This window comes from Drosophila eugracilis, unplaced genomic scaffold (assembly GCF_018153835.1).
Source record: "Drosophila eugracilis isolate 14026-0451.02 unplaced genomic scaffold, ASM1815383v1 contig_2154, whole genome shotgun sequence".
NCBI lineage: Eukaryota > Metazoa > Arthropoda > Insecta > Diptera > Drosophilidae > Drosophila > Drosophila eugracilis.
The window spans coordinates 4941971-4969321 of NW_024573038.1; the positions used below are offsets into that span (position 1 = coordinate 4941971).

Genomic DNA, 27351 nt, shown 5'->3' on the forward strand with positions numbered 1-27351 from the left:
GTTTTCAAATTTGTAAAAAGTGCTAAGGCTTGTTACTTCAGAAAGTTGTTTAAATCCATTAAAATTTAAAGGGCAGTACAATAATACACAAAAAGTAATATAAGTAATGAATTGATTTAAATTGATTAAATTATGATTTTTCATAATTTAAAACCGTTAAACCTTTAATTTGTACTGACCATTTTCACATTTTTCAGCACTAATTTAGCTAAGTTACCCATTCGTCTTATCGGTGTCACACACCATGTTGGCATTGCCCTAGTTTAGCTTAGCGAGGATTACATCCATTTTCGTGCTGCCAACCTGCTTACCAACTAGTCATTGAGTTCAAAAGAGCAATTATCCAATATCCAAGTTGGAAACCGATATACTCCTTTTTGCCAAAGCAATTTCAGCATCGTTATCGATATCTCTATCGGTATTTATCCGACATAAGGTATGTTTAAACGACCGAGAGGCGGTCACACGAGTGCAAGTTGGACTCCAATTCGATCCGTCGCCGTGCGTGGAAAAAATGCACAGATATAGATAAATCAGCGAGCAACGCTAGCAGATCAGATACAGCTATATCGTCGCGAAAACCGATTAAAATAAAATGTCAAACGCATCCGCCTGCGGATCAATTAAGCAGTAAAAAGAAGAAGAAGCGAATAAGAAAGAAAAAGAGAGAGAGGAAGAGCCAGAGGCGGAGGCAAAAGACAAAGTGCATTTTCAGGGCGTGTTTTTGTACCCGACCCCCTCGCCTTGCAAAACTCCCCCTCAGCCACCCAAGCGTCGACAAAAAGTTTGCCGACACAAAACTTTGCCAACATGCTGCAAATTCGCAAATTCACCTGAGCGGCCAATAAAATAACAAATAAGATAAATCGCAAACTTCCTTTTTCTCCGTGCGTGTATATTTCTGTGTGTGTGCGTGAGTGTCTCCAATCTTTTTTGTCTACTCCAAAAACGCAGAAAGAGAAAGAAAAATGTGTGCGTGTATGTGTGTGAAATAAATTAAAGCAAAGCAAAAGGCAAAACGGCAAATAATTGAGCAAAAAATCCAAGAGAGAAGAGTTGAAGTAAAAAAATAATAAATAGTAATAGTAAGCGAATAAGCCGAAGGAGGAGGAGCCGACGAAGGCCAGAGAAGAGAGAAAAGTGTACAAGTTGTTGTTGCTGCGCAAGAGCGAAAAACCACCCAACCACCCACTGGCAAATGGGGGCTCAGCAGGGAAAGGACAGGGGCGCCCATTCGGGAGGGGGCAGCTCAGTGGCCCCTGTCAGCTGCATTGGTCTCTCCAGCAGCCCAGTGGCATCTGTCTCCCCCCACTGCATCTCCAGTTCCAGTGGCGCAAGTAGCGCCCCCCTCGGCGGTGGCTCCACGCTTCGTGGCTCCCGCATCAAGAACTCGTCCTCTGGCGTCGTTAGTGGCGGTGGGTCAGGCGGGGGCGGTGGTGGATCGGGATCGGGCGGACTGAGCCAACGTAGTGGCGGTCACAAGGATTCACGAAGCAATCCCACCGTGGGCCTCAATATATTCACCGAACATAACGGTAAGTCCAAGTGTTGGGAAACGGTCGTCGAATGCATGCGAGATACACAGAAAAAAATACATCTTTTCTAAATTGTAATTAAAAAAATTCCATTCCCCAAAGCCCTTTCAACTTAAATAAATTTCCAAACAATTATTGTGCACGTTAAGAAGACTCTTTATTTTTAAAATTTGGAAGCACTAAAACTCTATGCAACTTAAAGTAAAATTGGCTTTTTATTTGTTTCTAGTTCTTATTTTAAACTTTTTAATTTCAAAAAGATTTTTTTAACATAGCGACAATAAAAAATTTTAAGCAGTAGTTTTAGTTAAAGGGCGTGAAATTTACCTTTACTATCAGGTCTAAAACAATTACATTTTTTTCTGTGTAGAAATTGTGCAATTTGTGTACGTATAACAACCGAAGGAAGTGTGGACTTTGTGCCACACATCCCCATTCACCCACATACTCTCTGAAATAAAAGTGCATGCAGCATCCAACTCAGGTGTAAATTTCATCATAGTGTTGTGACTTCGTGTTCCATTGCAAATTAGAAGAAAAAGTTGTCGTATTTCTGTATCATATGATAGGAAAGAATTTCGTTTTATGATGAAATCCTTTAAGTCCTGACAAAACGGATACAAAATAATTGTTTAATATGCAATATAGATTTACAAAACTATTAAAATGTTCTCATTTTTTTCATATGCAATAAAGCCAAGGTTTTTATTAATTGAGTCCTTTAAATTTAAAAGGGTTACCTTTGCAAGTGCATAAAATAAGTAATAGCTATAGAACACCCATGGTCATGACATTAAATCGCTGTTGTAAATAAATATGATGCATAATTTTGATTTATTTGCCAGCTTATGCTGCACAGTGTTGTTTTTATTGTTCATAAAGTGCAGTCTTCTCCGCTTCCTCTTTACCCCACCTTTCTTTATTATCCCCTATTTTGCCTCTATTCACGCTGCTTTCCAATTGAGCCAATTTCTTTTCCCATTGCTTCCGATTATATTGGGAATTATTGTTGTTATTGCCGGCTAGTTTCATACTTGTTGTTGCTTTTCCGCTGCTTTTGTTTACTGGAGAGAAAAAGGCAGAAAGGAAAGAAACGAAAACGGAGAAAAGAAAAGAGAGAGCAGCACGCGTTAATATTTTATTTTTGTGCTATTTGGGGCGGTTTCAGTCCTTATTTTCATGCTCTCCACCATCCTTTATCCGTCATCCTTTGTACTTTAGCCATCATCCTTGCACCCTTATCCCTGCCACCCGCGCAGTGGTTGAAATTGCGACCCACAACACCGTTATCCCATCCCCGCTGACATATTGCCATTTCCTCCCCCGCATTTTCCTCACACTTCACGCACTCACGCACATTTTTATTTGCCTTATTTTCTTGTCTAATACTTTCCTATAACTTGGCCTGGAAAACTGCAGCATTTTTCTTTCCCTTCCTCCCTTATTTATGGACATTTCCCGTTTCTAATAGCTTTTTTATGTCCCTGTCGGCGATGTCCTACCACAATAGGACCCACCATTGAGTGGTATTCGAGATTTGGCATAAGGGCACAGGAAAAACATTTGTCGCACTTTAATGGCTTAAGAATTATCAGAGGGAAAATTTACTTAGTGATTGCATTAAAGAGGAAACATCAAGAAGTTTCAAGAAAACGTTGATTTTATTTATACACTTGTTATCGTATATAAGATTTTTTAAACAAAATAAAAAAATTAAACAAGCTCAGCTGTATCAACATAAGCTTTTAAAATATGGAAAAATAAATATTTAAAACCCCTTTTTATCGTCCCAGCAAACTATTTAAACTCCCACGCAAATGGCTTCCTCAGAGACAAAAGTATTGATTTTCCCTTGCGACCACAAGCTGAGCCACATTTCCCAGATGATTTACAACAATCTATAGATTTTTCCCATTTTTCTTGGCCTCTCAATTGGAAGCCGTTTCTTATCTCGCTCTCGCAGAGCCTTTCGTCTCATAAAACAATTTGTAATCAATTAATGTTATTTATATTGTAATTAGTCGCTTATTGTAAGCACTTAAGTTCACTCAATCTGAGAGTTGAGCTGATAGCCGGTTTCCATATAAATATTTATTGACGATAGTATTGAGTCATCGCTCCATGTAATATGTATTCGCTCGTCATCAGAAATCCGTAGAGTGCACTCAGAAGAATAACAACGACATTTTCCAGTTTCGTGCGAGGTAAATTCCCACACAGAAACTTGCCAATGAAAATGCACATTTATTTGCCAACAAACTATCAGCGTGTGTCTCATCCAAAAAAAAAGTGGGGGCCTGCAATTGCCTTTTTCGTGTGTCTGGCCTGCGAAATGCAATTACAAAATTACAATGTAAAAACTGTGTCTGGGCCTGCAGATTACAAGCCAGCACAAATCCCAAAAACAGAAACGGAAAGCCCAACTCACCGCAATTGTCAGTTCGGGTGGATCTCGGTTTTAAGAGGAGGTTCGTGTGGGGGAACTGGGGAGGGAAAGTCGCGCTGCAGAACTCCACCTCAATCACAGCTAAAACCCAACCGCACTCGTTACAAGGCACAGTGGATTGAAAGCAATAGCTATGGCTTAAACAGTAATGAATACAAAATATAGAGTATGAAATATTATGTATAACTGCACAATCAACGAACTTAATATAAATATAAAGGGTTTTATAGCTTGATAATATTGAATCAAGATAAGATTTAATCACAAATAAATAGCAAATATATTGCAAATATATATTTGAAAGTAATAGAGAACCATACCCCTATAAATATTTTTTTAAAGATAAGATAATTTGTTACAAAACCTAAAATGACTACACCTAAGACCCTCACCAAAATAACAAAGCAACTAACTTGTGGAGAAATTAAGTAATGCAAACAGAGAGAGTAACTTTACAAATTATTATTTGATTTCCGCTTCATAATACTTAAGAGAATTCTTCAAAAGAGGAAAGATAAGAAACATAATATATAATACGTTCTTAACTAACTAGTTGACTAAAATACACAATCATTGTTCAGAAGTCGTAGGCGTTGGTTGTCCTCGTTGTTGCAATTTCATAACCTTATTGTTGGTCGTTACATGATACCACGTAATTAGATACTTAGGGGCGGCAGTTGGATTGGCGAAGGGATTGGATTGTGTGTCGCCCTGGGAAAATACCATAGAACCGGTGCAGATGCATATGTAGATAGATGCCTCAATGGAGTTGCCAATTGCAGTTGTATATGCAACACTGCACATCGCCACTCCATGCCGCTGGAAAACCCGAACCACCGTATTACCACTCCGCAAACAGCTCACGCAAGTTGACGTCTCAAAAATAGACTCAAGTGGGAGAGAAGCCCCAACTCCTTCTCCCAAGGAGAAAGAGTACATGATGTGCGTTTGTCTCTGCACTATTAAAAAATCTGACAAATTCGTTAACGTTTTTGGTATTTTGAGACCAGGTATTTCGCGATATCAACAAAAATTGTGGAATTTTTATATTTTGTATTTATTTTGTTTTTAGCTTTGGAACAATACACTTTCAAAAATAAGCATCAGGCATCTTTTAAGTCGGTAGATAGCGAGGCTCTACCATAAGTTTTCTATATTTTCTTCTAAAAAGTATGTGATTCTATATCACTGAAAGTATTAAATCATTTGTTAGAATATATTGGAATAATTTTCGTTGAACTTATTGTGATTCATATTATAAATATTTTTAAGTGACTTTCAAACTAAGTTGTTAATAAAGTCTTTATTTTATTCTAGGAAAGTCTAAAACAAGTTTTTAAACTATGATGAGACATTATAATATACTGTTATATATAATTTAAGATGTTCTGCTAATCACACCGTATTTTTTCCTCAGTGTCGCTCACTCGCCTCCATCTCCTTCGCACATGCAGGGAAATCCGAGTGTGGTGTTTGGTCTCAGTTTGCTTGACATGCAAGCGGCAAATTATGAGCCGGGGCAAATGAACTTTTCACAAGGCTAATGGTTGGAATAGGGGGCGAAAAAAGGGGGCGGGCCAGGTGGCAAAACAGGTGACGCAGCAAGGAGGTAAAATTTGTTTGCTCGTCGGATTTACCTTTACCACCTCACCACCCCAAAAACAACAACGAAAAAACAAACACGGAATTAATGTACAAGTCGCATAAATATTTCTTCAACGATTTCATGTGCTTGAACATAATTGTCATAATAATAAAGCACTCAGGAGAAGAGAAAAAAGGGAAATCCGCGGGGAACGAAAGGGAGGGGCTTTCCACATATCGGAGGCGTTGTCTCCATTACCACTTTGTACCACAAGTCTTTTCTCTTTCGCGGCTGCATTTCTATTATTAGCCCCAAAACGAAATGTGTATCTTCCATGCTTTCAGTTGTTATTGTCGTTTTTATACCATTTCCTTTGGCGCTGACAGAGATTGAAAGTTGGAGGAGTCACAGATCAAGGGGCGTAGTTGATATAGTATTCTAAAAGGGGTCTTAAAATAAATTGTACGAATGTATTATATAAAAAGTTGATTGAAATATCAAATACGGAACAAAATAATATGATTCACAAGTGCGTCATACGGATAATATTTTTATCTTTCAGAAAATAAACTGAAGGGAAAAGTTTTGTTTTAATTAGAGCTAAAAACTTGTAACTTCATAAAAATTCCCTTTTTTCTGTCTTAATATCTTGTTATTTTGTGAATAGAGTGCGTACTGTGTATACCTTATCACTCCCCCTTGTCTGACCTTTGACCGCGCCCCTGACTTTTACTAAAGCAGCAACAAAGTGCACTACTCTTCGTGAGGTTATTTTGCATGTGCGCCCTCTCTTTCTGTCGCGTTATTTCACCATACCAGATTTATATATATATACATATAGTTTTTGTGGCTGTTCCTGTTTTCGATCAAGCTCGTAAATCCTTTCGTGCTTCATTTTCTTTCGGTTTCGGCCTCTTTTTGTTCTTCTTGTTGTTTCGATGAATGCAGTGCCATGCGCTTTGATGTTTTTCTTTTTTCGGGGGGTATTTTTAGACCGGGCGCTTCCATTTCCAGTTCTTAAATATGACCTCTCTCCTCCCTTTCGCTCCCACCCACTTATATGGGCGTGTCAATCTAATAGGAGAAAAAACGGAGTAACACCAACAGCTGTTCGAATTCCGATTAGACAGTCCGCGAACAGCTGTCAGTGCACCTCGAATAACGGTAAAGTTATATATTTAGTCAGCTTTCCTAAATTTCAGGAATTTCCTTGGATTTATACCAGCCGAAATTTAAATTCCTCTAACAAATTAATCCATTAGGAACTTGAGAATTCCGATGACTTTCGTTGGCTTTATCCGACTTTACGATCTGTTTATATGGCCATAGATCATCATAAATCTGACATCACCATAATTTCAAATAGTTTCCCCGATCAATTTAAAGTCTATTTTCCTCATTCGTGTGACATTAAGTTCGGTTGATTGCTTAACTTGGGTTTTATGTAATTTTCCCTCATCCTAACATTTTTCCAATTTCGCATTCCCAGTGGACCATTTCCGCGGGCACGCCTCCAAAGTTTACGCCCCCCCAAAAGCGCTGGCCCGCATTTTATTTCTGGAGACAGTTTCCCCTTGAGGTCTTTCGCCTCACTGAAAACTGTTTGCATAAATTAGCTGACGAAAAAAGAAAGAAAGAAATTGGAGGAAAACAAACATAATTTGTGGAGGAAAATAAATATATATTTCCAAGGGGGAGTACGGATGACCGAAGAACGGCAACTAATTAGAAGCCAAAGAAGTTTCTTTCACCCCGATTCTGTATTCAGTTTTCAGCTTTGAGGTCATAAGTATTGACGCCACTTGATTGATTGATTGACACTACACTGCTTAAAAGTCGTTATTTCTCTGCGTTGATTATGAACAGCAATTTAGGGGGAATCGGCTCAACTTGATATATTTATTTGTATATACATGTATTTGTTGTGCCTAACTTGCAATCCCCAAAGGCAAACACTAATTCCCTTTACTTTGGCCCCTTTTTTTCCATATATGTATATTGTTTATTAAATTGAGTGTATTCGCCTCTCGCTTGCTCTGTCTCTGTTTCTGTCTCTGTCTCTGTGTTAAACAAGCCAACAAGGTCAAATAAATCAGCAAATAAAGCTTTTCTCCTTTTTTATATATTATTATTTATGTTTATTGCACCCAGTGCATGGCACAAACATAAACAATTCCGTGTGGCCCATTCTACAAATACAGTAGCTTATCTTTCAAGGGAAAATATTTGGTTTGCGCTATACATATGTCTATACATATATCTAAGTCTAATAAAGCTAAATATATTTAAGCAAATAATAAGTATGTAACTATTTAATAGAAGATAGGTTCGTTGTAGCAGGTTTAGTGTAGCACTGACTTAAGATTTGAGTATATTTTAGGTCATAATCAAAAAAAGAGATGAAATTTAAGGTATAAATCAACATTAGCTTCTATCAACATTAGCTATAACTATACAATTTAACGAGTTTCATGATCTGAAGACAATTTAACTTAGTTACGTTTGATAAGCTATCAGATTCAAGATCAAATACTAAATATTTAATGTGATAAATAAGCCCAAAACCTCAACCCGAGTATCCACTGTGCAGTAGAAGGCGATTGGAAACCTGTTTGTAGCTCTGGTCTTTGCGGGAATTGAATCCATCATTGCACCATGAGAAGTCTAAAGAATCGGAATCCGATTCCGATTCCGATTCGGTTCTCGTTTTCAGTACCTGTCTCTCTATCTCCAGGTTGGATTGCATTCGCTCCAATCACGTTCGCAATTGCAACTGTTTATGCGATCTTATGGGGTCTCCGGCGGGGCCAGCAAACACATGCATATGTAGCAGAGGAGGGGAGGTGGGTGGCCAAAGGGGCCAGCATGGCACGTTCACAACTTTAGATCTCTGACTTACAGTGACTTCAATACGTACACCACCGATATAGAGACACCTTTAGTTCAAGTTCCAGATTGCAGGGTGCAGCATAAAATAATCTCTGCAGAAAAAAAACAACAAACAAAGACAGCAGCTGCAGCAGGTTGATTGAATTTTTTTCTCCAGTTTCTCAGGTGAGGCATAATCCCCTAGAAGAGGAAGAAAACGTTGCACAAATGAAGTGTGAAATGAATGAAGTGCGAAACATTCGCACAAATAGTGGGAAAAGAAGGAGCAGCATTCAGCTGTGTAATTGAGCTTTAAGCTGCTTATTTTTAGTCAAAACTTTAAACAGGGATTTGCGATAAAATAAATCAAGCAAATTCCTTAAGCTGGTAGGACTCTTGATATCTAAAGTTTGCACAATTTTAAGCGGATTTAATGTAATGGTATAAGTAGGGTGGTTTCTTCAATCTCTTAAAGTTGAAATTTCATTAACTGAAGGTTTGTATCAGCTAAAAAGAGTTGATTAAATTGTTTTTAATCATTAAACTCAAAACATTAAATATAATGGATAAATAATAAGAAAACCAAATCCAATCATTCCTTAACCAGTTTGCTGATGATTCTAACCAATTTCAATTTCATTTAATTTTCCCCAAGTTTGCCATTGATACTCTCTAATTATGTTTCACCCTCCATTTGGCAACCATGAATTTCACCCATTCTTTTGGCCCCGCTTATCAGTTTTCTCTCCAAAAGCCATTAAAAAAGACAGCTCTGAATTTTATTTATTTTCTTTTTTGCGCCAAACAAATTAAGAAAATTGCCAGCCGTTTAAATAGCAAAGAGAAAAGAAGAAATGTGTGCGAAAGAAAAGAAAAAGCATGACAAATGCAAGTGCAAAGATAAAGAGAAAGAAGGTGAAACCTGTTTGCCTGTTGTTTGCCGGTGGGATCCCAACAAAGAAATGCCTCCCTCTCTTACTCTGTTCACTTGCTATCCTTTTCACTCTGTTTAGTTCCCATCTCTTTCTAGCGGTGGTCAGTGAACCGTTGGCCAAAAACATGAAACTGCCAAAAATATGCCTAAAACAGATGATAACAAAAAGTTTGAGCCGTTAATTTTGGCTGCACAAAGCGATTTTTTGTAATTTGGTCATAATTAATGCGAATTTTAATTCATTTAATTGCCGCGCCGGCTTTCGGTTGTCACTTCCTCTCATTCTCTCTCTGTTTATCCACACTTTCGTTTCTTTTCATACTCTTTTTTAATGGGGATTTTCTAATTGGAAGTTTCAATTCGACACCTTTGTTTGAATTTTTATCCTAAATAAATAAATTTTAAAAATATTTAAGGACAAAAATCAAATTGAAATCAGAGTGGTATACTCCCTTTTTCCAAAGAATATTTAAAGTTAGTAAAAAAGAAAAAATGTCACCTAATAATGGTGAAAGGATTAGCTAATAAAAATATTCATTTAGCCAATGAATTAAACTTGACATCTTTAATATTTCTATAGAATATATTAAGCTGCCGTTTTCGTATATTAAACATTACTTTCCATGCCATAACCAAAATGAGTTTTAAGAGAATACTCCCACCGCCACCAATGATATAAAACAAGGGTATTCGCAGCTTCGAGCCTTTTGGTTATAGGTTTTTTCACGCTCTGCTGGGATGGTTCATTCAGAAGTTTTGTTTGGCCTTTGTCTGGCGACGTCTGTCAATTTTTATGCCGTCTGGTAATATTTAAACGACATCCACATCCGCGGCAGGCTGTCGCTCGTCGTCGTCCGTTTCATTTCATTTATAGCAATTGCACTTGCTTCCAAGAAACCGAGAAAATCCAGCAGGAAAGGAAAAGAAGTGGGCAACAAGGAAAAAAAGTGTGCAAAAAATGAAGTAAATGAATCACCAAGATGGTTCTTTTATGCACTCATCATAGAGATATGCTACTGCTGACTTCACCTGGGCTTTAAATAGTTTCCCCCATCTCTTTCTCTCTATGCCTTTTCAATTTTCCAGACTTTCCGACCTTTTTCCTAGTTGATTTCGCATTCTATTCTCACAATCGCGATAAACGAACTTTTTTCTTTTGAAGAACTTGTCCTGTCTCAGACAGCAAGAAATGGAAAAGATTTCAATCTACTGCTGGTGAAATTTAGCTGTGGGAAAAACTAAATTCGAATTAAAATGCTCAACTTGCTGGGAAGTGGGAAAAACTAAACTGGAAAATGTCGAGTCATTAATTACTCGTGCAATCCTTATCAATAGTTCGTTCACCTTTTGATTTGATTTAAGAGCAGGTGGGAAAAATCAGCACAAGTGCTAAACTTTCACTTTGCACTGGCTTTTCGATTTTCATTTTTCATTCACTAATGAAAATAAACCAATAAAATGTTCAAAACAGCTCTGTTAATTGCTGACTCAATCGATCAATCATTTTCATGGCAGCCAGACAAAATGTAAGAGATTTTCAACGATTTTACAACAAATTTCCCACTTCTCCACGCTCGACTTAAATTAAGCGCCGAAAAACGAAATCAGAAAATGGAAAAATATTCATGAATAAAAGCAAAAAATAGTTGAAAAGCAGACACCTGAAATAGAAAATCATTTGCTGTGAAAATGGTAATTATTATTATTATAGCAGACTGGCGAGAAAAGTGAAAACATTGACGGTTTTTAGCATTTGGTTTTTTTAGTGCGTAATTAGTATGAACACAAATTTGTTAATTTACAATATGCGGTAAGACCGGAGGTGATGTAAACTTTAGTCAGAGGGAAAGAAAACACTGCTTATGTACTGGACGGACAACCATTTACATAATTTATATATGAATATCTTTTATGTAATTAGAATACTTCGTAGTTATGTTTTCCAATATTTTCAGAGTTTCTGAATGAAGTATTAACATAAAGATGGAGAAGTTCTAATACTTTCCTAACATGTAATTTTCGGTGTATGCAAAATGATGGCACCCAAAAAGTTGAAACCATTTGTTGTTTTTGGGGAGGGAAATTCGGTGTCATTATCCAACAATTAACCGGACAAATGAACGGATATGCGATAGACGTGACCGGCGGGTTACGTAAAATGGTAAATTGCGACAATGACAATGATAGAAATTACAGAGGGGGAACACTAGAGAAACCGGAGAAGGGACAACCAAAAAACCAAGGAAAATTGCGCACATTAAAAAGCTTTTAGGCCCAGCTGGCATAAAGATAATCAAATTTTGTTTGCCGAGTCCCGAGATTACATTGATTGGGTAGGTGGAAAATTGTATATTTCTATATATTTACCACTGCCAGTGCTGCGTACGACCGTAATTATACGGTTGAGCAAACCTATGAACATTTAAGTTGCACTTTGATCTCTGAATTTTATTGTTTCTGTATTGTACTTTTCGGTAGCTTTCAATTAGAGAAATTACGTAAAGTTCGGTGACAAGGGTTAATTTGAAGCACGCTTTCGTTTTTGAAGCGGCAGAGTTGTTTCCCAAGGTTTCATCTTTATTTTTGAGTTGAATATGTCTTTACAAATTCCAAACAATATGATGTTTTTTCCGCCCACGCACTTAAGACTTCTTTTTGTGGCTGGCTGTCAACTTTTCCCATGCCCTGAATGCAAAGAAAATAATTCAGAAATTCCAGCATTGTATCTGAGACTTCCTCATCTCCATCTGTTGTCTTGACCCTCTACACTGAGTCTGATCTCCCCCTGAGAGCTTTTCATATTTGTTTATCTAGAACTAGAAAAAAAAAAGGAAAACATTTTTATGGTCAAATGCTTTTTATCGCCTGCTCAAATTTATTATCTGAAAAATGTATGCCCACGCGAAATGTTTGAGAATGTTTCCCTGCCAACTGACATGCAAATGAATAAGCGCAAATATCTAGGAAAAAAGTATGACAAATGCCGGAGCTCTCCCCGTTTGGCCATAAACAATAAGCCATAAAACATAAACAAAAGCAAAAACAGAACACCGGCGGCAGACGCAGACGCAGACGCAGACAACAGAAAAAGGCAGGTCAAAAAACGAATGAAGGAAAACCGAACCAAAAATCCAAAACAAAAAGAATCATGAATGAATAGCGTGTGTGAATTTTCAATAGTCTTGTCCATTGAAATGTTTGGTGGTCAAATCAAAGAACCTTCAAATTATTACAATGAAATATATCTATCTGGACATGGTGTGAATTTTGGTTGTGTAACATAGAGAAACAACATTTTTATTTTAAATATTATTTTTAAATTTACAAATACAAGAAATATTTTGATTGATAACCACTTTATTACTCAGTTAAGTTATAAAATTTACCTAGTATGACCTTGAATTCTTATAAACACCAGAGTTCTATAACTACATGTTATTTCTGTAAATTCATAAGTTTATATTTTAATCAAGAATCTTCTTTGTTATCAGATTATGCAAAACCTAAATACACATCTGAGTGGTGCGGTTTACCTGATGATAATCAAAATCAACTTCTAGATAACTCGTTTTCCCCACTGTGCACACACACACAGCGTCTACGCCGAGTGAGTCATTCACTCGACACTCGCAATTGAATTCCGACTCTTGGCCAACGCGTTGTATTAGCCGCTTTTCCCCCTTGCTTTGGGTCCGTTCTGTTTGTCATTTGCATAGCCACACAAATTGTGCATGCCAATGGTTTTTGTGCCTTGTTTTGTTCGCTTTCTGGTCATCGTCATCGTGGACAATTAAAAGTCAATTTCATTCACACTAGACAATGGAGGCAACAGACCCTTGGTCACGTGATAATGGATACCATCACGGGTTGAATGGATGCTTTTTCCTGTGAACCTTGCAGACTGTAATTGATAAAGTTGCCCGATACCAAGGGCCTAGATTCCAGTCGAGATAACTTCGAAAGAAACTTTCCCCTGCCCTTTATAGAAAACCATTGAAAAGCAAAAATGTGGCAGCTTTGTGAACTTTGTGGCAAGGACAGCAGCAGCAATGCACATTCAAGGGGACATGGATCGATAGGACCTTTTCCACAAAGTTGTTGCTACCTTTTAATAATTCCGGAGAGGGATACCCTGGAAAGAGTATCTCGTTTAGGGGTTTCGACTCCCTATCAGCAGTCACCAACCCAGTCTGTGGAAATAAACTTAAACTTAACTTTATTACTTGCAATAACTTGCCACACTTAATAAACTTTAAAGTTATTTAAACGTCAATTTTCACAGGGTAATCAATGCTTCGTTTCCCAAAGTATAGGATAAGCCTATTCATGGGGCTTGTCGCAGCGTTTGTCCTTCACCTTATCCCTTCCATCTACCCCACCTCACTTGGGCCTGCATTTCGGGTACTCTTGTGGCCTGGATGCTGGCATTCAATTAATTTGCTGGCGGTGATGCGATTTTATGGATCGCACCGCCCGGCTGTGGCGGAAAAGGTTTTCATTATTGATTTTCGTCCCACCTTTTTTGCGCTCCGTCTGTCTCACTTTAATATGTATTTATTGCACTCACTTGATTTCCATCAAGTTCTTGGCAAATGCAGGCCTCAGGGAATCGAGAGGGTGCACTTAGAAAAATTGCGAATCTGGGAATTTCCACTTGAAAACTTAACAATTCTAAACATAAAGCCTGTTGATAATGGATTGATAATAAAAGTTATTATGTTTATTCAAGCAGAACTTCAGTACTAAGATGATTTTCAATAATAATTGCTAGTTAGTGATAATACCCTTGTAATATGTTTACTCTGGGCGTTTTCTTTCCAGTAATTAAAGATATAATCGATTGTAATTGTAGAATGTTCTGCGTTTTTATTAGATTTCCTAGTGTAAAGCTAATGATTTCTTTTTAAGTGTAAAGAAAGATCGACTGCTGCGTCACACGTCACATTAGGTTGCATGTACCCCTCGACTTTCGTCCTTTTCCCCGTGGACCCCGCCCGCCCCGCATATGGCTGGATAGTAAGCCTTGAGTGCGGAATCCTTAGAAAAGTGGTAAAATTGCCAGTGGCCAAAGGGAGAAGTCGAGGGGTTTTCGTGCGACGAGTTGCCTTTGTCAGCCAAGGGTGGATTTTATATTTAACATTTTTTTCTTTATTCCATTTTGCCAAGTGCAGGGCCAAGTCCTGGCCACCTCTGCTCTGCACCCCCCTTGACACCCCTTATATCCTTGGACCCTCGGGCCCTTTGCCTTTACATAACTTGCCTTTTGTTCGCTCACATCTTCTATTTCACTTTAGCCATCTCGCCATCTCTTTCGCTGCTTGTAGTTTTTTCGCAAAACATTTTTTCGCACTAAGATGCAAGGGGAGGAACTTGAGCTCAGCCCTAGGGGTGTAAAAAAAACTAATTAAATTCTTTCACATTTTTTTCTGCATTTCCTACAACTTTTTGTTTGCCTTGTCAGTTACCAGTTGCTTTTTTCTCATGTCAAAATGGGGAAATTACACGGGAAACTCAAATTCCCAGATAACCATATGCTGTTCTCGAAACTTGGGCATGGAAAACTTTGGCTTTGTAGGTTAATTTCTTTATGTTTCCCTAACTAGCTTCGGTTTCTATTTCCCTTAGGGGCGTATTTTGTTGCTCTAATCGAGTCTGCCAGCTTAATGATCTCAAGTTTCGTTCAAAAGTTCCGCTTCAAAAGTTATCATTAAGCCATAAAGTTGAGAAAATGCATTCTTGTTTTAAAGAAAGAAAAAAAATGAAAAATGTAGATACAGTTTTTGATAGTTAATAACACCAAAAATATTTTTTAATAATATTTTATCACTTAAATAAAGCTGTTAAAAAGATATTATGAATAATGCTTTCTTACTTTAAGCATTTAAAGTGCTTATATAAGGTTGCCTTTAAGTTGATTTCCTCTGTATATGGTTAAGTTCTGCCCTTTACTTTAATCAAATTGAAAGGTAGAAAAAGTTAAAATCAAACCCCCGGGAATTCCCCCTATTTTCTCGCTCACTCCTCGACGTTGCAACGGAAGCCAGAGAAATGACTAATTAAATTTACACCGTAAAAGTTTATTACTGTTGACTGGCCACGCCCCCTGCCCCCATATATATATATATATAAGTATATGTAGTTGCAACAAATATATATACATACAAACGTCTGGATGTCTGGCCAAGAGGCCAAAGGCAAAATGTGAATGAAATCCGACAAGTAGAGTAAAAAGGGTGATAAAAAGAGGAGACGAGAGACCGAGGCCAGCTGAAAATCCCTGCCAGGTTAAGACACAAAAGCCCTTGAGCTGAAAACACAAAAATACGTAGAAAAAACAAAGCTAAAATAGAGTAGAAAAAACAACATAGAACTTAGAAGCGAAACGTGCTGAAATGCAATGAGCCACAAACGAGCAAACCAGAAAGTGCCACAAAATCAAACCCACAGAACAAGTGTGTGAATGGCCTGTGTGAATGTGGATGACAGACTGAGCGAATGAAATAATGAATGAGCAGTTGAAAATGCATTGCAATAAATCACACATTGAAGCAGATATTTGTAGGAAAAACGACCGAACAGAAGCTTTATATCCGCAGATAATAAATAGCAGACACATCAAGTTTAATGCTTGCCGGACAAGGACAGACATCGCCAAACAAAGGACGGATACTAAAGAAATCTCAAGAGACACTTCGCAATGAGTAACTGTTAGAGCCAAGGCTGTAATGAAAAGCTTTTTAAAAGTTGATGTGGGGTATATACGAGGTGTGTTCAAAAAGTAAGGTGACTCTTCAAATTTCGCGAATTTCAAATTTTTCGATTATCGATTTTTTTGTTTTGTTATATTGGTACACTCTTCCCTAACATCTGTACCAAGTTTCAATGGAACATCCTCTTTTGTTTGGTTGTGAGAGGCGTAAAGTTACAAGTTATTTTGCGAGCTCGGCGATTTTTTGCTATCGAAAAATATGGATCAAAGGATTTGGATTTTTTGGCCAAAAACAACACCACAATAATGCCTCAGCCACCATATTCACCGGATTTGGCCCCATGTGACTTTTTCTTGTTCCCAAAACTGAAGATAATCGAAAAATTTGAAAAATTTGAAATTTGAAAAGTCACCTTACTTTTTGAACACACCTCGTATAACTTCTAAAAGGTTTCGATAATCGAAAAATTTGAAATTCGCGAAATTTGAAGAGTCACCTTACTTTTTGAACACACCTCGTATACATATATATAATCGGTCAAACTTATTTGGTACTAAGCTTTTCCAGAATTATTGAATTTCAAAATAGTTATTACTTTAAGCAAACTCTGAAGAAACTTGTTTTTAAAAATCTTTTTACTCAAAGAAACTTAATGGGTCTTACTTAGAAGACTAGAGAAGACTCTATAAAACTCTAAATTTAGTTTGTAAAAGATAAACTGAATCGAAAAGTTCTAGTTACACGGCAAACACTGTATCTGGTTTTTTGTATCGTTGCATAGGTTTTTGGAGGGGACTTCAGCTGCTGATGCGGCTGATTTCAATCTGTGCTTACTCAACACACTTACCGTTAAGTCTTTGAATAGTTGCGAGTGGGAAATGGGTGGTCTGGTGGAGGCTTGGTGGAGGGTACCACTGGGTGGGGCAGCGTTGCCGCGCATCATTTCACTCGTAATCAGCCCTCAGCTCGAGATGCTCCAAATTCACGCTAATAACCTGCATAAGCAGTCGCTAGATGGCGGATGTGCATGGCTTGAGACATGTCTCTATATCTATCTCCCTCTTTATCCATATCCCCGCCTTTTTCTCTTCCGACATGTGTAGAATTTTTGTGACTTTAAAGTTCATTGGACCCATTCCGCTTGAGCAGCAGCTTAAGCTCCCTGAATAGGGCATATATTTCTTCGTTCTTTTCTCCAGACTCCCATTTTTTTTTTGTCAAATGTCTAGGGGGCGTGTCACACTCAAAAAAAATGTATCTAATTAAAAGTAAAACTATTTTTTGTTTGTATATATTCTCTTAAATTAATAAATAAGAATGCCTACAATCTGTAATACCAAACAACCGAGATTCGTTATTTCAAAATTAATTATTTTAAATCTAAACTTTTACTTTAAGTGTACGCACACTCGCATGTTAGGTTTTCCAGAATTACTGAGATACTTTTCACTTGGCTGAGAAATTACAGCACTTACTGAAGCCATCATCTGGCTGCTGCTGTTATTATTACTCTTCTTCTTGTTCTGGCCGGGTCGCTAATTGGCCTTTCTGCGGTTGCAAGACCCTCTAATTCTCTAATGCCTCTCCGCTTTTGATGTCATCCATCCGCTAACTGTATATAGTTCGCTGTACATTGTTTTTTATGTTACTTACCTAGAGTTATGACTAAGATAATTGTATTTAATTTAGTTTCCTTATGATTTTGTTTTGTAAAATAATCACTTTGTTTTGGAGCCCCCTCGGACTTCTATAGTCGTAGTTCATCGCATTTGCCGCCCATCGTTATTAGATGATAACATGAAAAACTGCCTGCTCTATCCATAGATAATTCTCCAGTCCGGCTGACAACCTGTCTCTCACACAAAATCTCTCTGTTTCTTTCGTTTCTGCAGGTACCAAGCACAGCTCTTTTCGCGGCCATCCAGGCAAATATCACATGAACTTAGGTAACAACCACGAAAACTTCTACAAGCCAACAAAAATACTGAAAAACCGATGTAAAAGTCAACATAAGTAGTGTCATTCTTATTAATTAAAGAGCGGTTTCCATTGGGATGATTGGGTTATTTTCGTTATATGTTTTATACATAGAACGATGATTTTTGGCTTTTTAAGCAGTGATGAGAATGGTATCTGAGGTAAAATTATCAGTCGGAAACAATCTAGTCATACCTTAAAAATTGCAGAATGGTTAAAATATGTTTTTATACATAACATTAAGTATTCATTTCTTTGTTTTTTCTTTTTGACCAAAAATTGTGATTCAACTCAAGCTTAAAAATAGTTTCTACAATGAACTTTTATTCATTTAAATAATAATAAAATATATCTTTTGCCTAACTTAAGTTTTGGTATTGAATTCGTTTAAATCAAGAAGACTAGCTCGTTATACAATCTCTGTTACAGCAATTTAACGATAATTATGATAATTAAGCTTTATGCAACACCTACTAAAGCTGACTCAGCATCGTTAGAATTCCTTGATTACCCCTTAAAAAATCTGAGTCAATGGCAAAGTATTCTCGATCCTCACACCCAGTACTGAAGTTGCCCAAGTGAGTCACTCGATTCCGAAAATCTCTTCTCTAAATTTGAATGTACCAGATTGCATATAAAGTGGGTGTAGATTGTCGACGGCTAATATTTGGTTTTGAAGGGGGGATAAGGGAATTTAGACAGACAGGCAGACAGACCACCATTGGAGAACTGTACATTTCCGCTCTAATCTGTCCCTATATTCCCTTTTATACCCCAAAAACCCACTCCACACCTATTATTCGCTATTAATATTTCCTGTCTCGCGCGCATAAATTAACAGTGTGTGCGTTGGGGAACCCTTCTCAAATGCGTTACAATATGATTTGGATCGGTTTATGACTGCTTAGCACACCGACCGCAAACCAAAGATTCCCGGTCTCTGAATGACTTCCACTTCACCCAAATTTATGCACAATTGTGTCCATGAAAGTGGAGAATATTTATGCAGCGGAAGCATTTGCTTTGGTCAAACGCAGCTCGCACCGAAAGAAATAAAATGGGAAAAATGTAAATTTTTATAATTATTTCAATGGGACATTGAAGCGAAAGTCTAGTTAGAAAAGTTCCCTATTATAGAAGCTTGATTCGGACAGGTTTGGATCTGACAAGTTTGCACTGTCTATCAAGCGTAACTTCATCTTAAAATGGACTGCAAGCTTCTTAAGAACAACTTTGTAAAAGAAAAGGGGATTTCAACCAGTGTGTAAACTAGTTGATACCTTTTACCTAAAAGTATTAAAATGTAGATGATTTTTTATATTCGGCATTCAACATGAATGTATACACAATAATATATTTTAGAAAAAATCCATACAAATGCATGGAAACAAATTCTTTCCTTCCGGATAGCATCCCATAGATGCAGCCATATAGATACCGGGAACACCACAGCTATAGATACCCGTGAAAAAAAAAAAGAATAGAGTGTGGGAGGTGGAAAGAATGAACGGGATGAGGGGACAAACCAACCGACTGACAATCAGTTAGAACTTCCCACAATAAAATGCCTCGTTGAGGGATTCCTGGTCCACCGCTGGCAGACAACGATTTGTGTAATTTTATTCCGCTTAATGCATAATTTATTCCATTCCCTCAATGGAGCAGAGAGTTGCAATCCAATGTCCCCCTTTTCCCGCTGGCCAGCAGCTTGCTCCGCAAATTGCCCGCATTCCTCGGAAGAGAAACGGGTTTACCTGCATTGTCTTCTCTTTGTACACCGAGAAAAGTGATTTGAAAAAATAATTAAAAGGCCATAATATTTAAACCAAACTAAGATCGCATTTTACCTGGAAGCTTTAAAGGTAATCATTAAATCATCCCAATCTTAACCTTGCAGAAGCCCTGCTGCAGTCGCGTCCATTACCTCACATTCCGGCCGGAAGCACGGCGGCCTCTCTTTTGGCGGATGCGGCGGAGCTACAACAGCATCAGCAGGATTCCGGCGGACTGGGACTACAGGGCGCCACGCTCGGCGGTGGACATAGTTCAACCACATCGGTATTTGAATCCGCTCACCGGTGGACCTCCAAGGAGAATCTACTAGCCCCCGGACCCGAGGAAGATGATCCACAACTTTTTGTGGCATTGTATGACTTTCAGGCCGGTGGAGAGAATCAATTGAGTCTGAAGAAGGGCGAACAGGTGCGCATTCTAAGCTATAACAAATCAGGAGAGTGGTGCGAGGCGCACTCGGACTCTGGCAACGTGGGATGGGTGCCCTCCAATTACGTGACGCCGCTCAATTCACTGGAGAAGCATTCCTGGTACCACGGCCCCATCTCACGTAATGCCGCTGAGTATCTGTTGAGCTCCGGAATCAATGGTAGCTTTCTGGTACGTGAAAGTGAAAGTTCACCGGGTCAAAGGAGCATCAGTCTGAGGTAAGAAGAGATATTTCCGGTTTCCATTGCATTTTCCATATTAACTTGAATGCTTTCCCACAAACAGATACGAGGGTCGCGTCTATCACTACCGCATCTCTGAGGATCCCGATGGCAAGGTCTTCGTCACCCAGGAGGCCAAGTTCAACACTCTGGCCGAGCTAGTGCATCACCACAGTGTTCCTCATGAGGGACATGGCTTGATCACACCGCTCCTGTATCCGGCACCCAAGCAGAACAAGCCCACCGTCTTCCCGCTGAGTCCTGAGCCGGATGAATGGGAGATTTGTCGAACGGACATTATGATGAAGCACAAACTTGGCGGCGGTCAGTACGGTGAGGTATACGAGGCCGTCTGGAAGCGGTACAATAACACAGTGGCTGTTAAGACGCTTAAAGAGGATACTATGGCACTTAAAGACTTTCTCGAAGAGGCGGCTATCATGAAGGAAATGAAGCACCCAAATTTGGTGCAGCTCATAGGTGGGTATTAAAGATTGTGGTAATGATCTATGTTCCGTAAGTAGAAGGATCTTAATATGTATTCTAAAACATTTATGTTAAGTATTGCGCTGATCCATTGAATTTCTCTTTTTAGGGGTTTGCACTAGGGAACCGCCTTTCTACATCATCACAGAGTTCATGTCGCACGGCAATCTGCTGGACTTCTTGCGCTCCGCCGGCCGCGAAACACTCGATGCTGTGGCACTGCTCTACATGGCCACTCAGATAGCATCGGGTATGAGCTACCTGGAGTCGCGCAACTACATCCACCGTGATCTGGCCGCCCGCAACTGTCTGGTGGGCGACAACAAGCTGGTCAAGGTGGCGGACTTCGGACTCGCGCGCCTGATGCGGGACGACACGTATACGGCACATGCTGGGGCCAAGTTCCCGATCAAGTGGACGGCACCTGAGGGATTGGCGTACAACAAGTTTAGCACCAAGTCGGACGTTTGGGCCTTCGGGGTGCTGCTGTGGGAAATTGCCACGTACGGGATGTCGCCGTATCCGGGCATTGACCTGACCGACGTCTATCACAAGCTGGAGAAGGGCTATCGCATGGAGCGGCCCCCCGGCTGTCCGCCGGAGGTGTACGACTTGATGCGCCAGTGCTGGCAGTGGGATGCCACCGACCGGCCCACGTTCAAGAGCATACACCATGCGCTGGAGCACATGTTTCAGGTGGGTGACGTCGAGGTGTGGGACGATGAATATGATGATGATAACGAAGATCATGACGATGATGGCGAGGAGGCGAGTGACTACGACGGCGACGACGACGACGAGCTCCAGCAGAACAACGGCAGCATACACAGCCATGTCCATAGCCATAGCAATAGCCATAGGAATAGGAGTAGTCATAGTCATAGCCACAGGCACCGCCACCACCTCGTCGACGTGCTCTGATCGCTCGAGATCGAGGGTGCAGCAAGTAGTGATAGCAATAATGAGCCACATGGTGCCCATCTCTCCTTCTCCGCTCCTCCGCAGGAATCGTCCATCACCGAAGCGGTCGAGAAGCAGCTGAACGCCAACGCCACCAGCGCGAGCAGCTCCGCTCCGAGCACATCGGGCGTGGCCACCGGCGGAGGAGCCACATCAGCGACGGCGGCCAGCGGCTGCGCTTCCTCATCCTCGGCCACCGCCTCGCTCAGTCTAACACCGCAGATGGTGAAGAAGGGTCTGCCCGGCGGCCAGTCTCTCACGCCGAATGCCCACCACAACGATCCGCACCAGCAACAGGCCAGTACGCCAATGTCAGGTGAGATTGAATCCATTACGAAGTAGATCCTATTCTAACTCTTTTCGCATTCTTGCAGAAACCGGCTCTACTTCCACCAAGCTGAGCACTTTCTCCAGCCAGGGCAAGGGCAACGTTCAGATGCGTCGCACCACCAACAAGCAGGGCAAACAGGCGCCCGCACCACCCAAGCGAACAAGGTGAGCCGACTTCTACAGCACAATGGATCGGTTTTATCAGAGGAATATTTAAAGTAGAAAGTGTTATCTCAAAATTACCAAAAACTTTTGCCATGGGAGTTTCCCAAACTATGAGCAAGACTATGTTTAATGAGTTCATTAACAGATATCCAATCGAATATAACTTTAATTTTATTCAAAACCAAAAATAATTTGTATTTGCTTTCTGTCAAACTGTTCCTTATGGTTTAGCTGATAAATAAGTTACATTTTAAGTTTATAATGTTTATAGTTTTTAAGTCGTAAGCCTATCCTATAATGTATCTATAATCTAGTTAACTAAACATTTTCCTTTCTATATGTAGCCTGCTCTCAAGCAGTCGGGACTCCACATATCGGGAGGAGGATCCTGCCACCGCCCGTAACAATTTCATCGACGACCTCACCACGAATGGTATAGCCAAATTGAAAACTGCCAACTATTTCAGCCAGACCCTCTCTAGAAATTTCAAGACCCAAATTCCAACCCACCACACATACCAAATACGTACACAACAACAACAACAACAAACCGTTCCATTGCCAGTACAGCAACAACAACAACAGAAACAACAACAGTACTCTATTAAGAAATCGTCCTCGTGCAGTAGTTTCCTTTACGACATCCTATTTCGAGGTATTTCGTCAACGGAGTCTATAGCTAAAAGCTCCAAATTCAAAAATTGTTTATGTTTTATTTTTGGTTCCTGTATTCTGTTCTGTTGTATTTTATTAATGGTTCGCTTTTATTGGCTTTTGTTCTCTATTTATTGGTTATTTTCTAAATTATTTTATATATGTTTGGACTCCGCATTGGTTTGTTTCTAAATTTAGTTTTAAAGTTATTCTTGTGTCTATGATTTCCTAATGTTGTTACTTTTCTCTCTGATCTCTCATTAACATATTCCCAAAACATATCCGTCTAATCCGTCTTTCATTTATTTTGTAATTTTATTATTTTGTTGCCTTTCATGTTTGTTTTTATTATTTTGCCTGTTAACTTTAAGTTGTTTATTTTATCAGCCTTTTACATTTTTTATATCTGGTTCACACATGGTCTGCATCCTTGAAAGTTCAACTTTGAAATGTTTTTTTAAATTTTTTTTTATTTATAATATTTTTTAAAATTTGAATTGGAACTTCGTTAATCTTGAAAAAGAAAGACTTCCTATTGACATAGACACACGGACTGCAACAATGTTTTGCGATTTCGATTAGTAACCAATTTTTAATAACTTTTGAACGTCGCTAATTTTAATCCTTCGTAATGGTGAACATAATTTCCAAAAATACTTTCAAGGTTCGACCAGATGTACACACCTCATTGTTCTTTGTTAAGTTGATATTTTGGTGTTTTTTTTTAGTTTTACCTGCTCGACAAACATCAACGCACACACACACATAACAACAAGACTTTGGTCAGGATTAACCTATGCCCACCTAACAGTGATGGAAATTTTTATCAGTCACCAATTGTTTTTGCTAAAGTTTTGTTCTTTTTATTGAAATTTCACGACTTGAATGGATTTTCCATCACTGATCAGTAATACCACCCAGCATCTAGCACCCAGCACGAAGCATTCTATTAACCATTTCAACACTGAACTAAAGTAAACACCTCTATCTTTTTTCTTACTCTTTAACTTGGCAGGATTATCGCGGGACATCAACAGTTTGACGCAGCGCTATGACTCAGAAACGGATCCGACAGCCGACCCGGACACAGACGCCACGGGCGATAGCCTAGAGCAAAATCTGAGCCACGTTATCGCCGCTCCTGCCAACAACAAGATGCAGCATTCTCTCCACAGCGGCGGTGGCATCGGTCCTCGATCCTCACAGCAGCACAGCTCATTCAAACGTCCAACTGGGACGCCCGTAATGGGCAACAGGGGTCTGGAAACCCGGCAGAGCAAGCGTTCTCAACAGCATCCACAGGCCCCGGCTCCAGCACCGCCACCAACCCCACCGCATCATGGCAACGGTGCGGTGACCACTGCCCATCCAATAACCGTTGGAGCTCTGGAAGTGATGAATGTAAAGCGAGTGGTGAATCGCTATGGAACGCTTCCCAAGGTGGCCAGGATTGGGGCCTATCTAGACAGTCTGGAGGACAGTAGCGAAGCTCTTCCTGCTCTCCCGGCAACTGTTCCTGCTCCGCCACCAGCGAATGGCCACGGTACGCCACCGGCGGCAAGAATCAATCCTAAGGCCAGTCCCATTCCGCCACAGCAAATGATTCGGAGCAACTCCTCGGGTGGAGTGACCATGCAAAACAATGCGGCTGCTAGTGTAAACAAGCTGCAGCGTCATCGTACTACCACCGAAGGCACCATGATGACGTTCTCATCCTTCCGGGCGGGTGGTTCCAGTAGTTCACCCAAGCGAAGTGGATCTGGAGTGGGATCAGGTGCCCAGCCGGCTCTGGCTAATCTAGAGTTTCCGCCGCCACCGCTGGACTTACCACCGCCGCCTGAGGAATTCGAGGGAATACCACCACCTCCACCTCCGGCTCCAGAGAGCGCTGTACAGGCCATTCAGCAGCATCTGCATGCCCAACTGCCCAACAATGGCAATATCAGTAATGGAAACGGAACGAACAATAATGACAGCAGCCACAATGATGTGAGCAATACTGCTCCCAGTGTGGAGGAGGCAAGCTCAAGATTTGGAGTGTCTCTGAGAAAGCGCGAGCCCTCCACAGACTCCTGCAGCTCCCTAGGCAGCCCACCAGAAGATCTCAAGGAAAAACTGATTACAGAGATCAAGGCGGCCGGAAAGGAGAGTGCTCCGGCTCCGCTTCTCGCCAATGGGTCGGGAATCGCAGCCGTGGATCCCGTATCTCTGCTGGTCACCGAACTGGCCGAAAGCATGAACCTGCCGAAGCCTTCGCCACCACAGCAAAAGCTGACCAATGGTAATAGTTCGGGATCCGGTTTCAAGGCTCAGCTCAAGAAAGTGGAACAGAAGAAGATGAGTCCGCCAATGGCCAAGGCGGAACCGGCCAATAACATCATCGACTTCAAGGCCCATCTGCGTCGGGTTGACAAGGAGAAAGAACCGGCAACTCCAGCACCAGTGGCCCAACCCGTAACCAACAACGCCAACTGCAATACCACGGGCACATTGAACCGTAAGGAGGATAGCAGCAAGAAGTTCGCCCAGGCCGTGCAAAAGACTGAAATCAAAATCGACGTGACCAACTCAAATGTGGAGAATGCAGAAACGGGAGCAGCGGGCGAGGGCGATCTCGGAAAGCGACGGAGCACAGGTAGTATTAATAACTTAAAGAAACTGTGGGAGCAACATCCGCCGCCGGACTATGCAAGTAGCTCAGTTCTCCAGCAGCAGCCTTCGGTGGTAAATGGCGGTGGATCACCAAATGCCCAGCTGTCGCCCAAATATGGGATGAAATCGGGAGCCATCGGTTCAGGTGGTACCTTGCCAGCCAAACCGGGCAATAAGCCGCCACCGGCAGCCCCACCACCACCGCCCCCGAATTGCACCACCTCCAACTCCTCCACCACATCCACTAGCACCTCTAGTAGAGATTGCACCAGCAGGCAGCAGGCCGGCAGCACAATAAAAACCTCTCATTCAACGCAACTATTCCCAGATGACGAGGAGCCGTCGCATCCGGATGGACTGGAACAGGGAGCACCTGACATGACCCAGTCGCTGTACGAGCAGAAGCCGCAGATCCAGCAAAAGCCAGCGGTGCCACACAAGCCCACCAAGTTGACCATCTACGCCACACCAATAGCCAAGCTAGCCGAACCGGCCAGCTCTGGATCCGCTAGTTCTACCCAGATCTCGCGGGAGAGCATCTTAGAGCTGGTGGGCTTGCTAGAGGGCTCACTCAAGCACCCGGTTAATGCCATCGCTGGTTCTCAGTGGCTACAGTTGAGCGACAAGCTCAACATCCTGCACAACTCGTGCGTGATCTTTGCGGAGAACGGGGCGATGCCGCCGCACTCCAAGTTCCAGTTTCGAGAGCTGGTTACTCGGGTGGATGCCCAGTCGCAGCATCTGCGATCCGCTGGCAGCAAGAATGTTCAGGACAACGAGCGCCTGGTAGCCGAGGTGGGTCAGTCGCTACGCCAGATCTCCAATGCTCTTAACAGGTAAATGATAAGACGGGGGATGGACGCGCCCGACCAACATCAGGGCATTTGGCTGGATGCCGAAGGCAACTTCATCAAGCGCAAGTGATGGGGCCCCAATCTGTAGACCCAATCATCCAACCACACCATCCCCCGTGGAAACGGAAACCGAAGCGGAGGCTGCGAGCCGGAGACAGGAAAAGGAAAACAGGAAACGAAACTTCAAGCCCAGCGAAGAAGAAAGAACAACTATAGTAGCAGCGACAGCAGCAGCAACTAAATCGGAGGAGGACACCTATGTATCGTACTTGGTAGCGTGTAGTAGTAGCTTCTATTATATATACCCATATATATCTAGTCAGATCTGTGCAGAGCCCCGACGAACGCTTCCAGAAAAACAAAAAACAAAACAAATATGAAATCAGTAAACAATGAGTTGCAAAGCAAATTTGGGTAAGGTCTCGCGGGAGGATCCTTGTTTTTAATTGTAAAGTAAGGGAACCCCTCCTCCCACCCACTCAACCCCTTTCCAACCTCCCCCTAAAACGTATTCGCGCTTCGTTTGTTTTATATAGAAAGACACAAGACATGGCTTAAGAATGAAAGGAAATATATTCATAGAATATCTCAATAAACTTAGTAATTACAAAGAAAACGCAATGCATATATACATATACATACATATATTTACATATACTAGTCGTAAAATGTTTTATTATACCTATACATTTACATACTTCTACAAGATAAAAATTTAAAGATATTATATTATACATTTAACGACCACAAC

The 27351-nt window shown here is 40.7% G+C and overlaps 1 protein-coding gene across 4 annotated transcripts; it reads left to right on the top strand.

Moving 5' to 3' along the window:
• Nucleotides 1–446: 446 nt before the first annotated feature.
• LOC108114220 (tyrosine-protein kinase Abl) lies at nucleotides 447–27350 on the top strand. 4 transcript variants are annotated; one of them, XM_017225070.1, is made up of 9 exons: nucleotides 447–1535; nucleotides 17971–18024; nucleotides 19953–20496; nucleotides 20564–20979; nucleotides 21095–21681; nucleotides 21991–22261; nucleotides 22320–22440; nucleotides 22785–23095; nucleotides 24110–27350. In XM_017225070.1, the coding sequence occupies exons 1-9, from the start codon at nucleotides 1199–1201 to the stop codon at nucleotides 26584–26586; spliced, it is 5118 nt and encodes a 1705-aa protein (XP_017080559.1). In that variant the 5' UTR covers nucleotides 447–1198; the 3' UTR covers nucleotides 26587–27350. The 4 variants fall into 4 exon arrangements, with proteins under 4 accessions (XP_017080559.1, XP_017080561.1, XP_017080560.1 ...); XM_017225072.1 differs by having other exon boundaries at nucleotides 22785–22873; XM_017225071.1 differs by lacking the exon at nucleotides 17971–18024.
• The last annotated feature ends 1 nt before the right edge of the window (nucleotide 27351 follows it).

What these genes read in the sequence shown, in the direction of transcription:
- LOC108114220 (XM_017225070.1), top strand. Translation starts at nt 1,199, where the DNA reads ATGGGGGCTCAGCAGGGAAAGGACAGGGGCGCCCATTCGGGAGGGGGC. An exon ending in AAATTTGGTGCAGCTCATAG is followed by an intron (nt 20,980 to 21,094) that starts GTGGGTATTAAA and finishes TTCTCTTTTTAG; the next exon opens with GGGTTTGCACTAGGGAACCG. An exon ending in GCACCACCCAAGCGAACAAG is followed by an intron (nt 22,441 to 22,784) that starts GTGAGCCGACTT and finishes TTCTATATGTAG; the next exon opens with CCTGCTCTCAAGCAGTCGGG.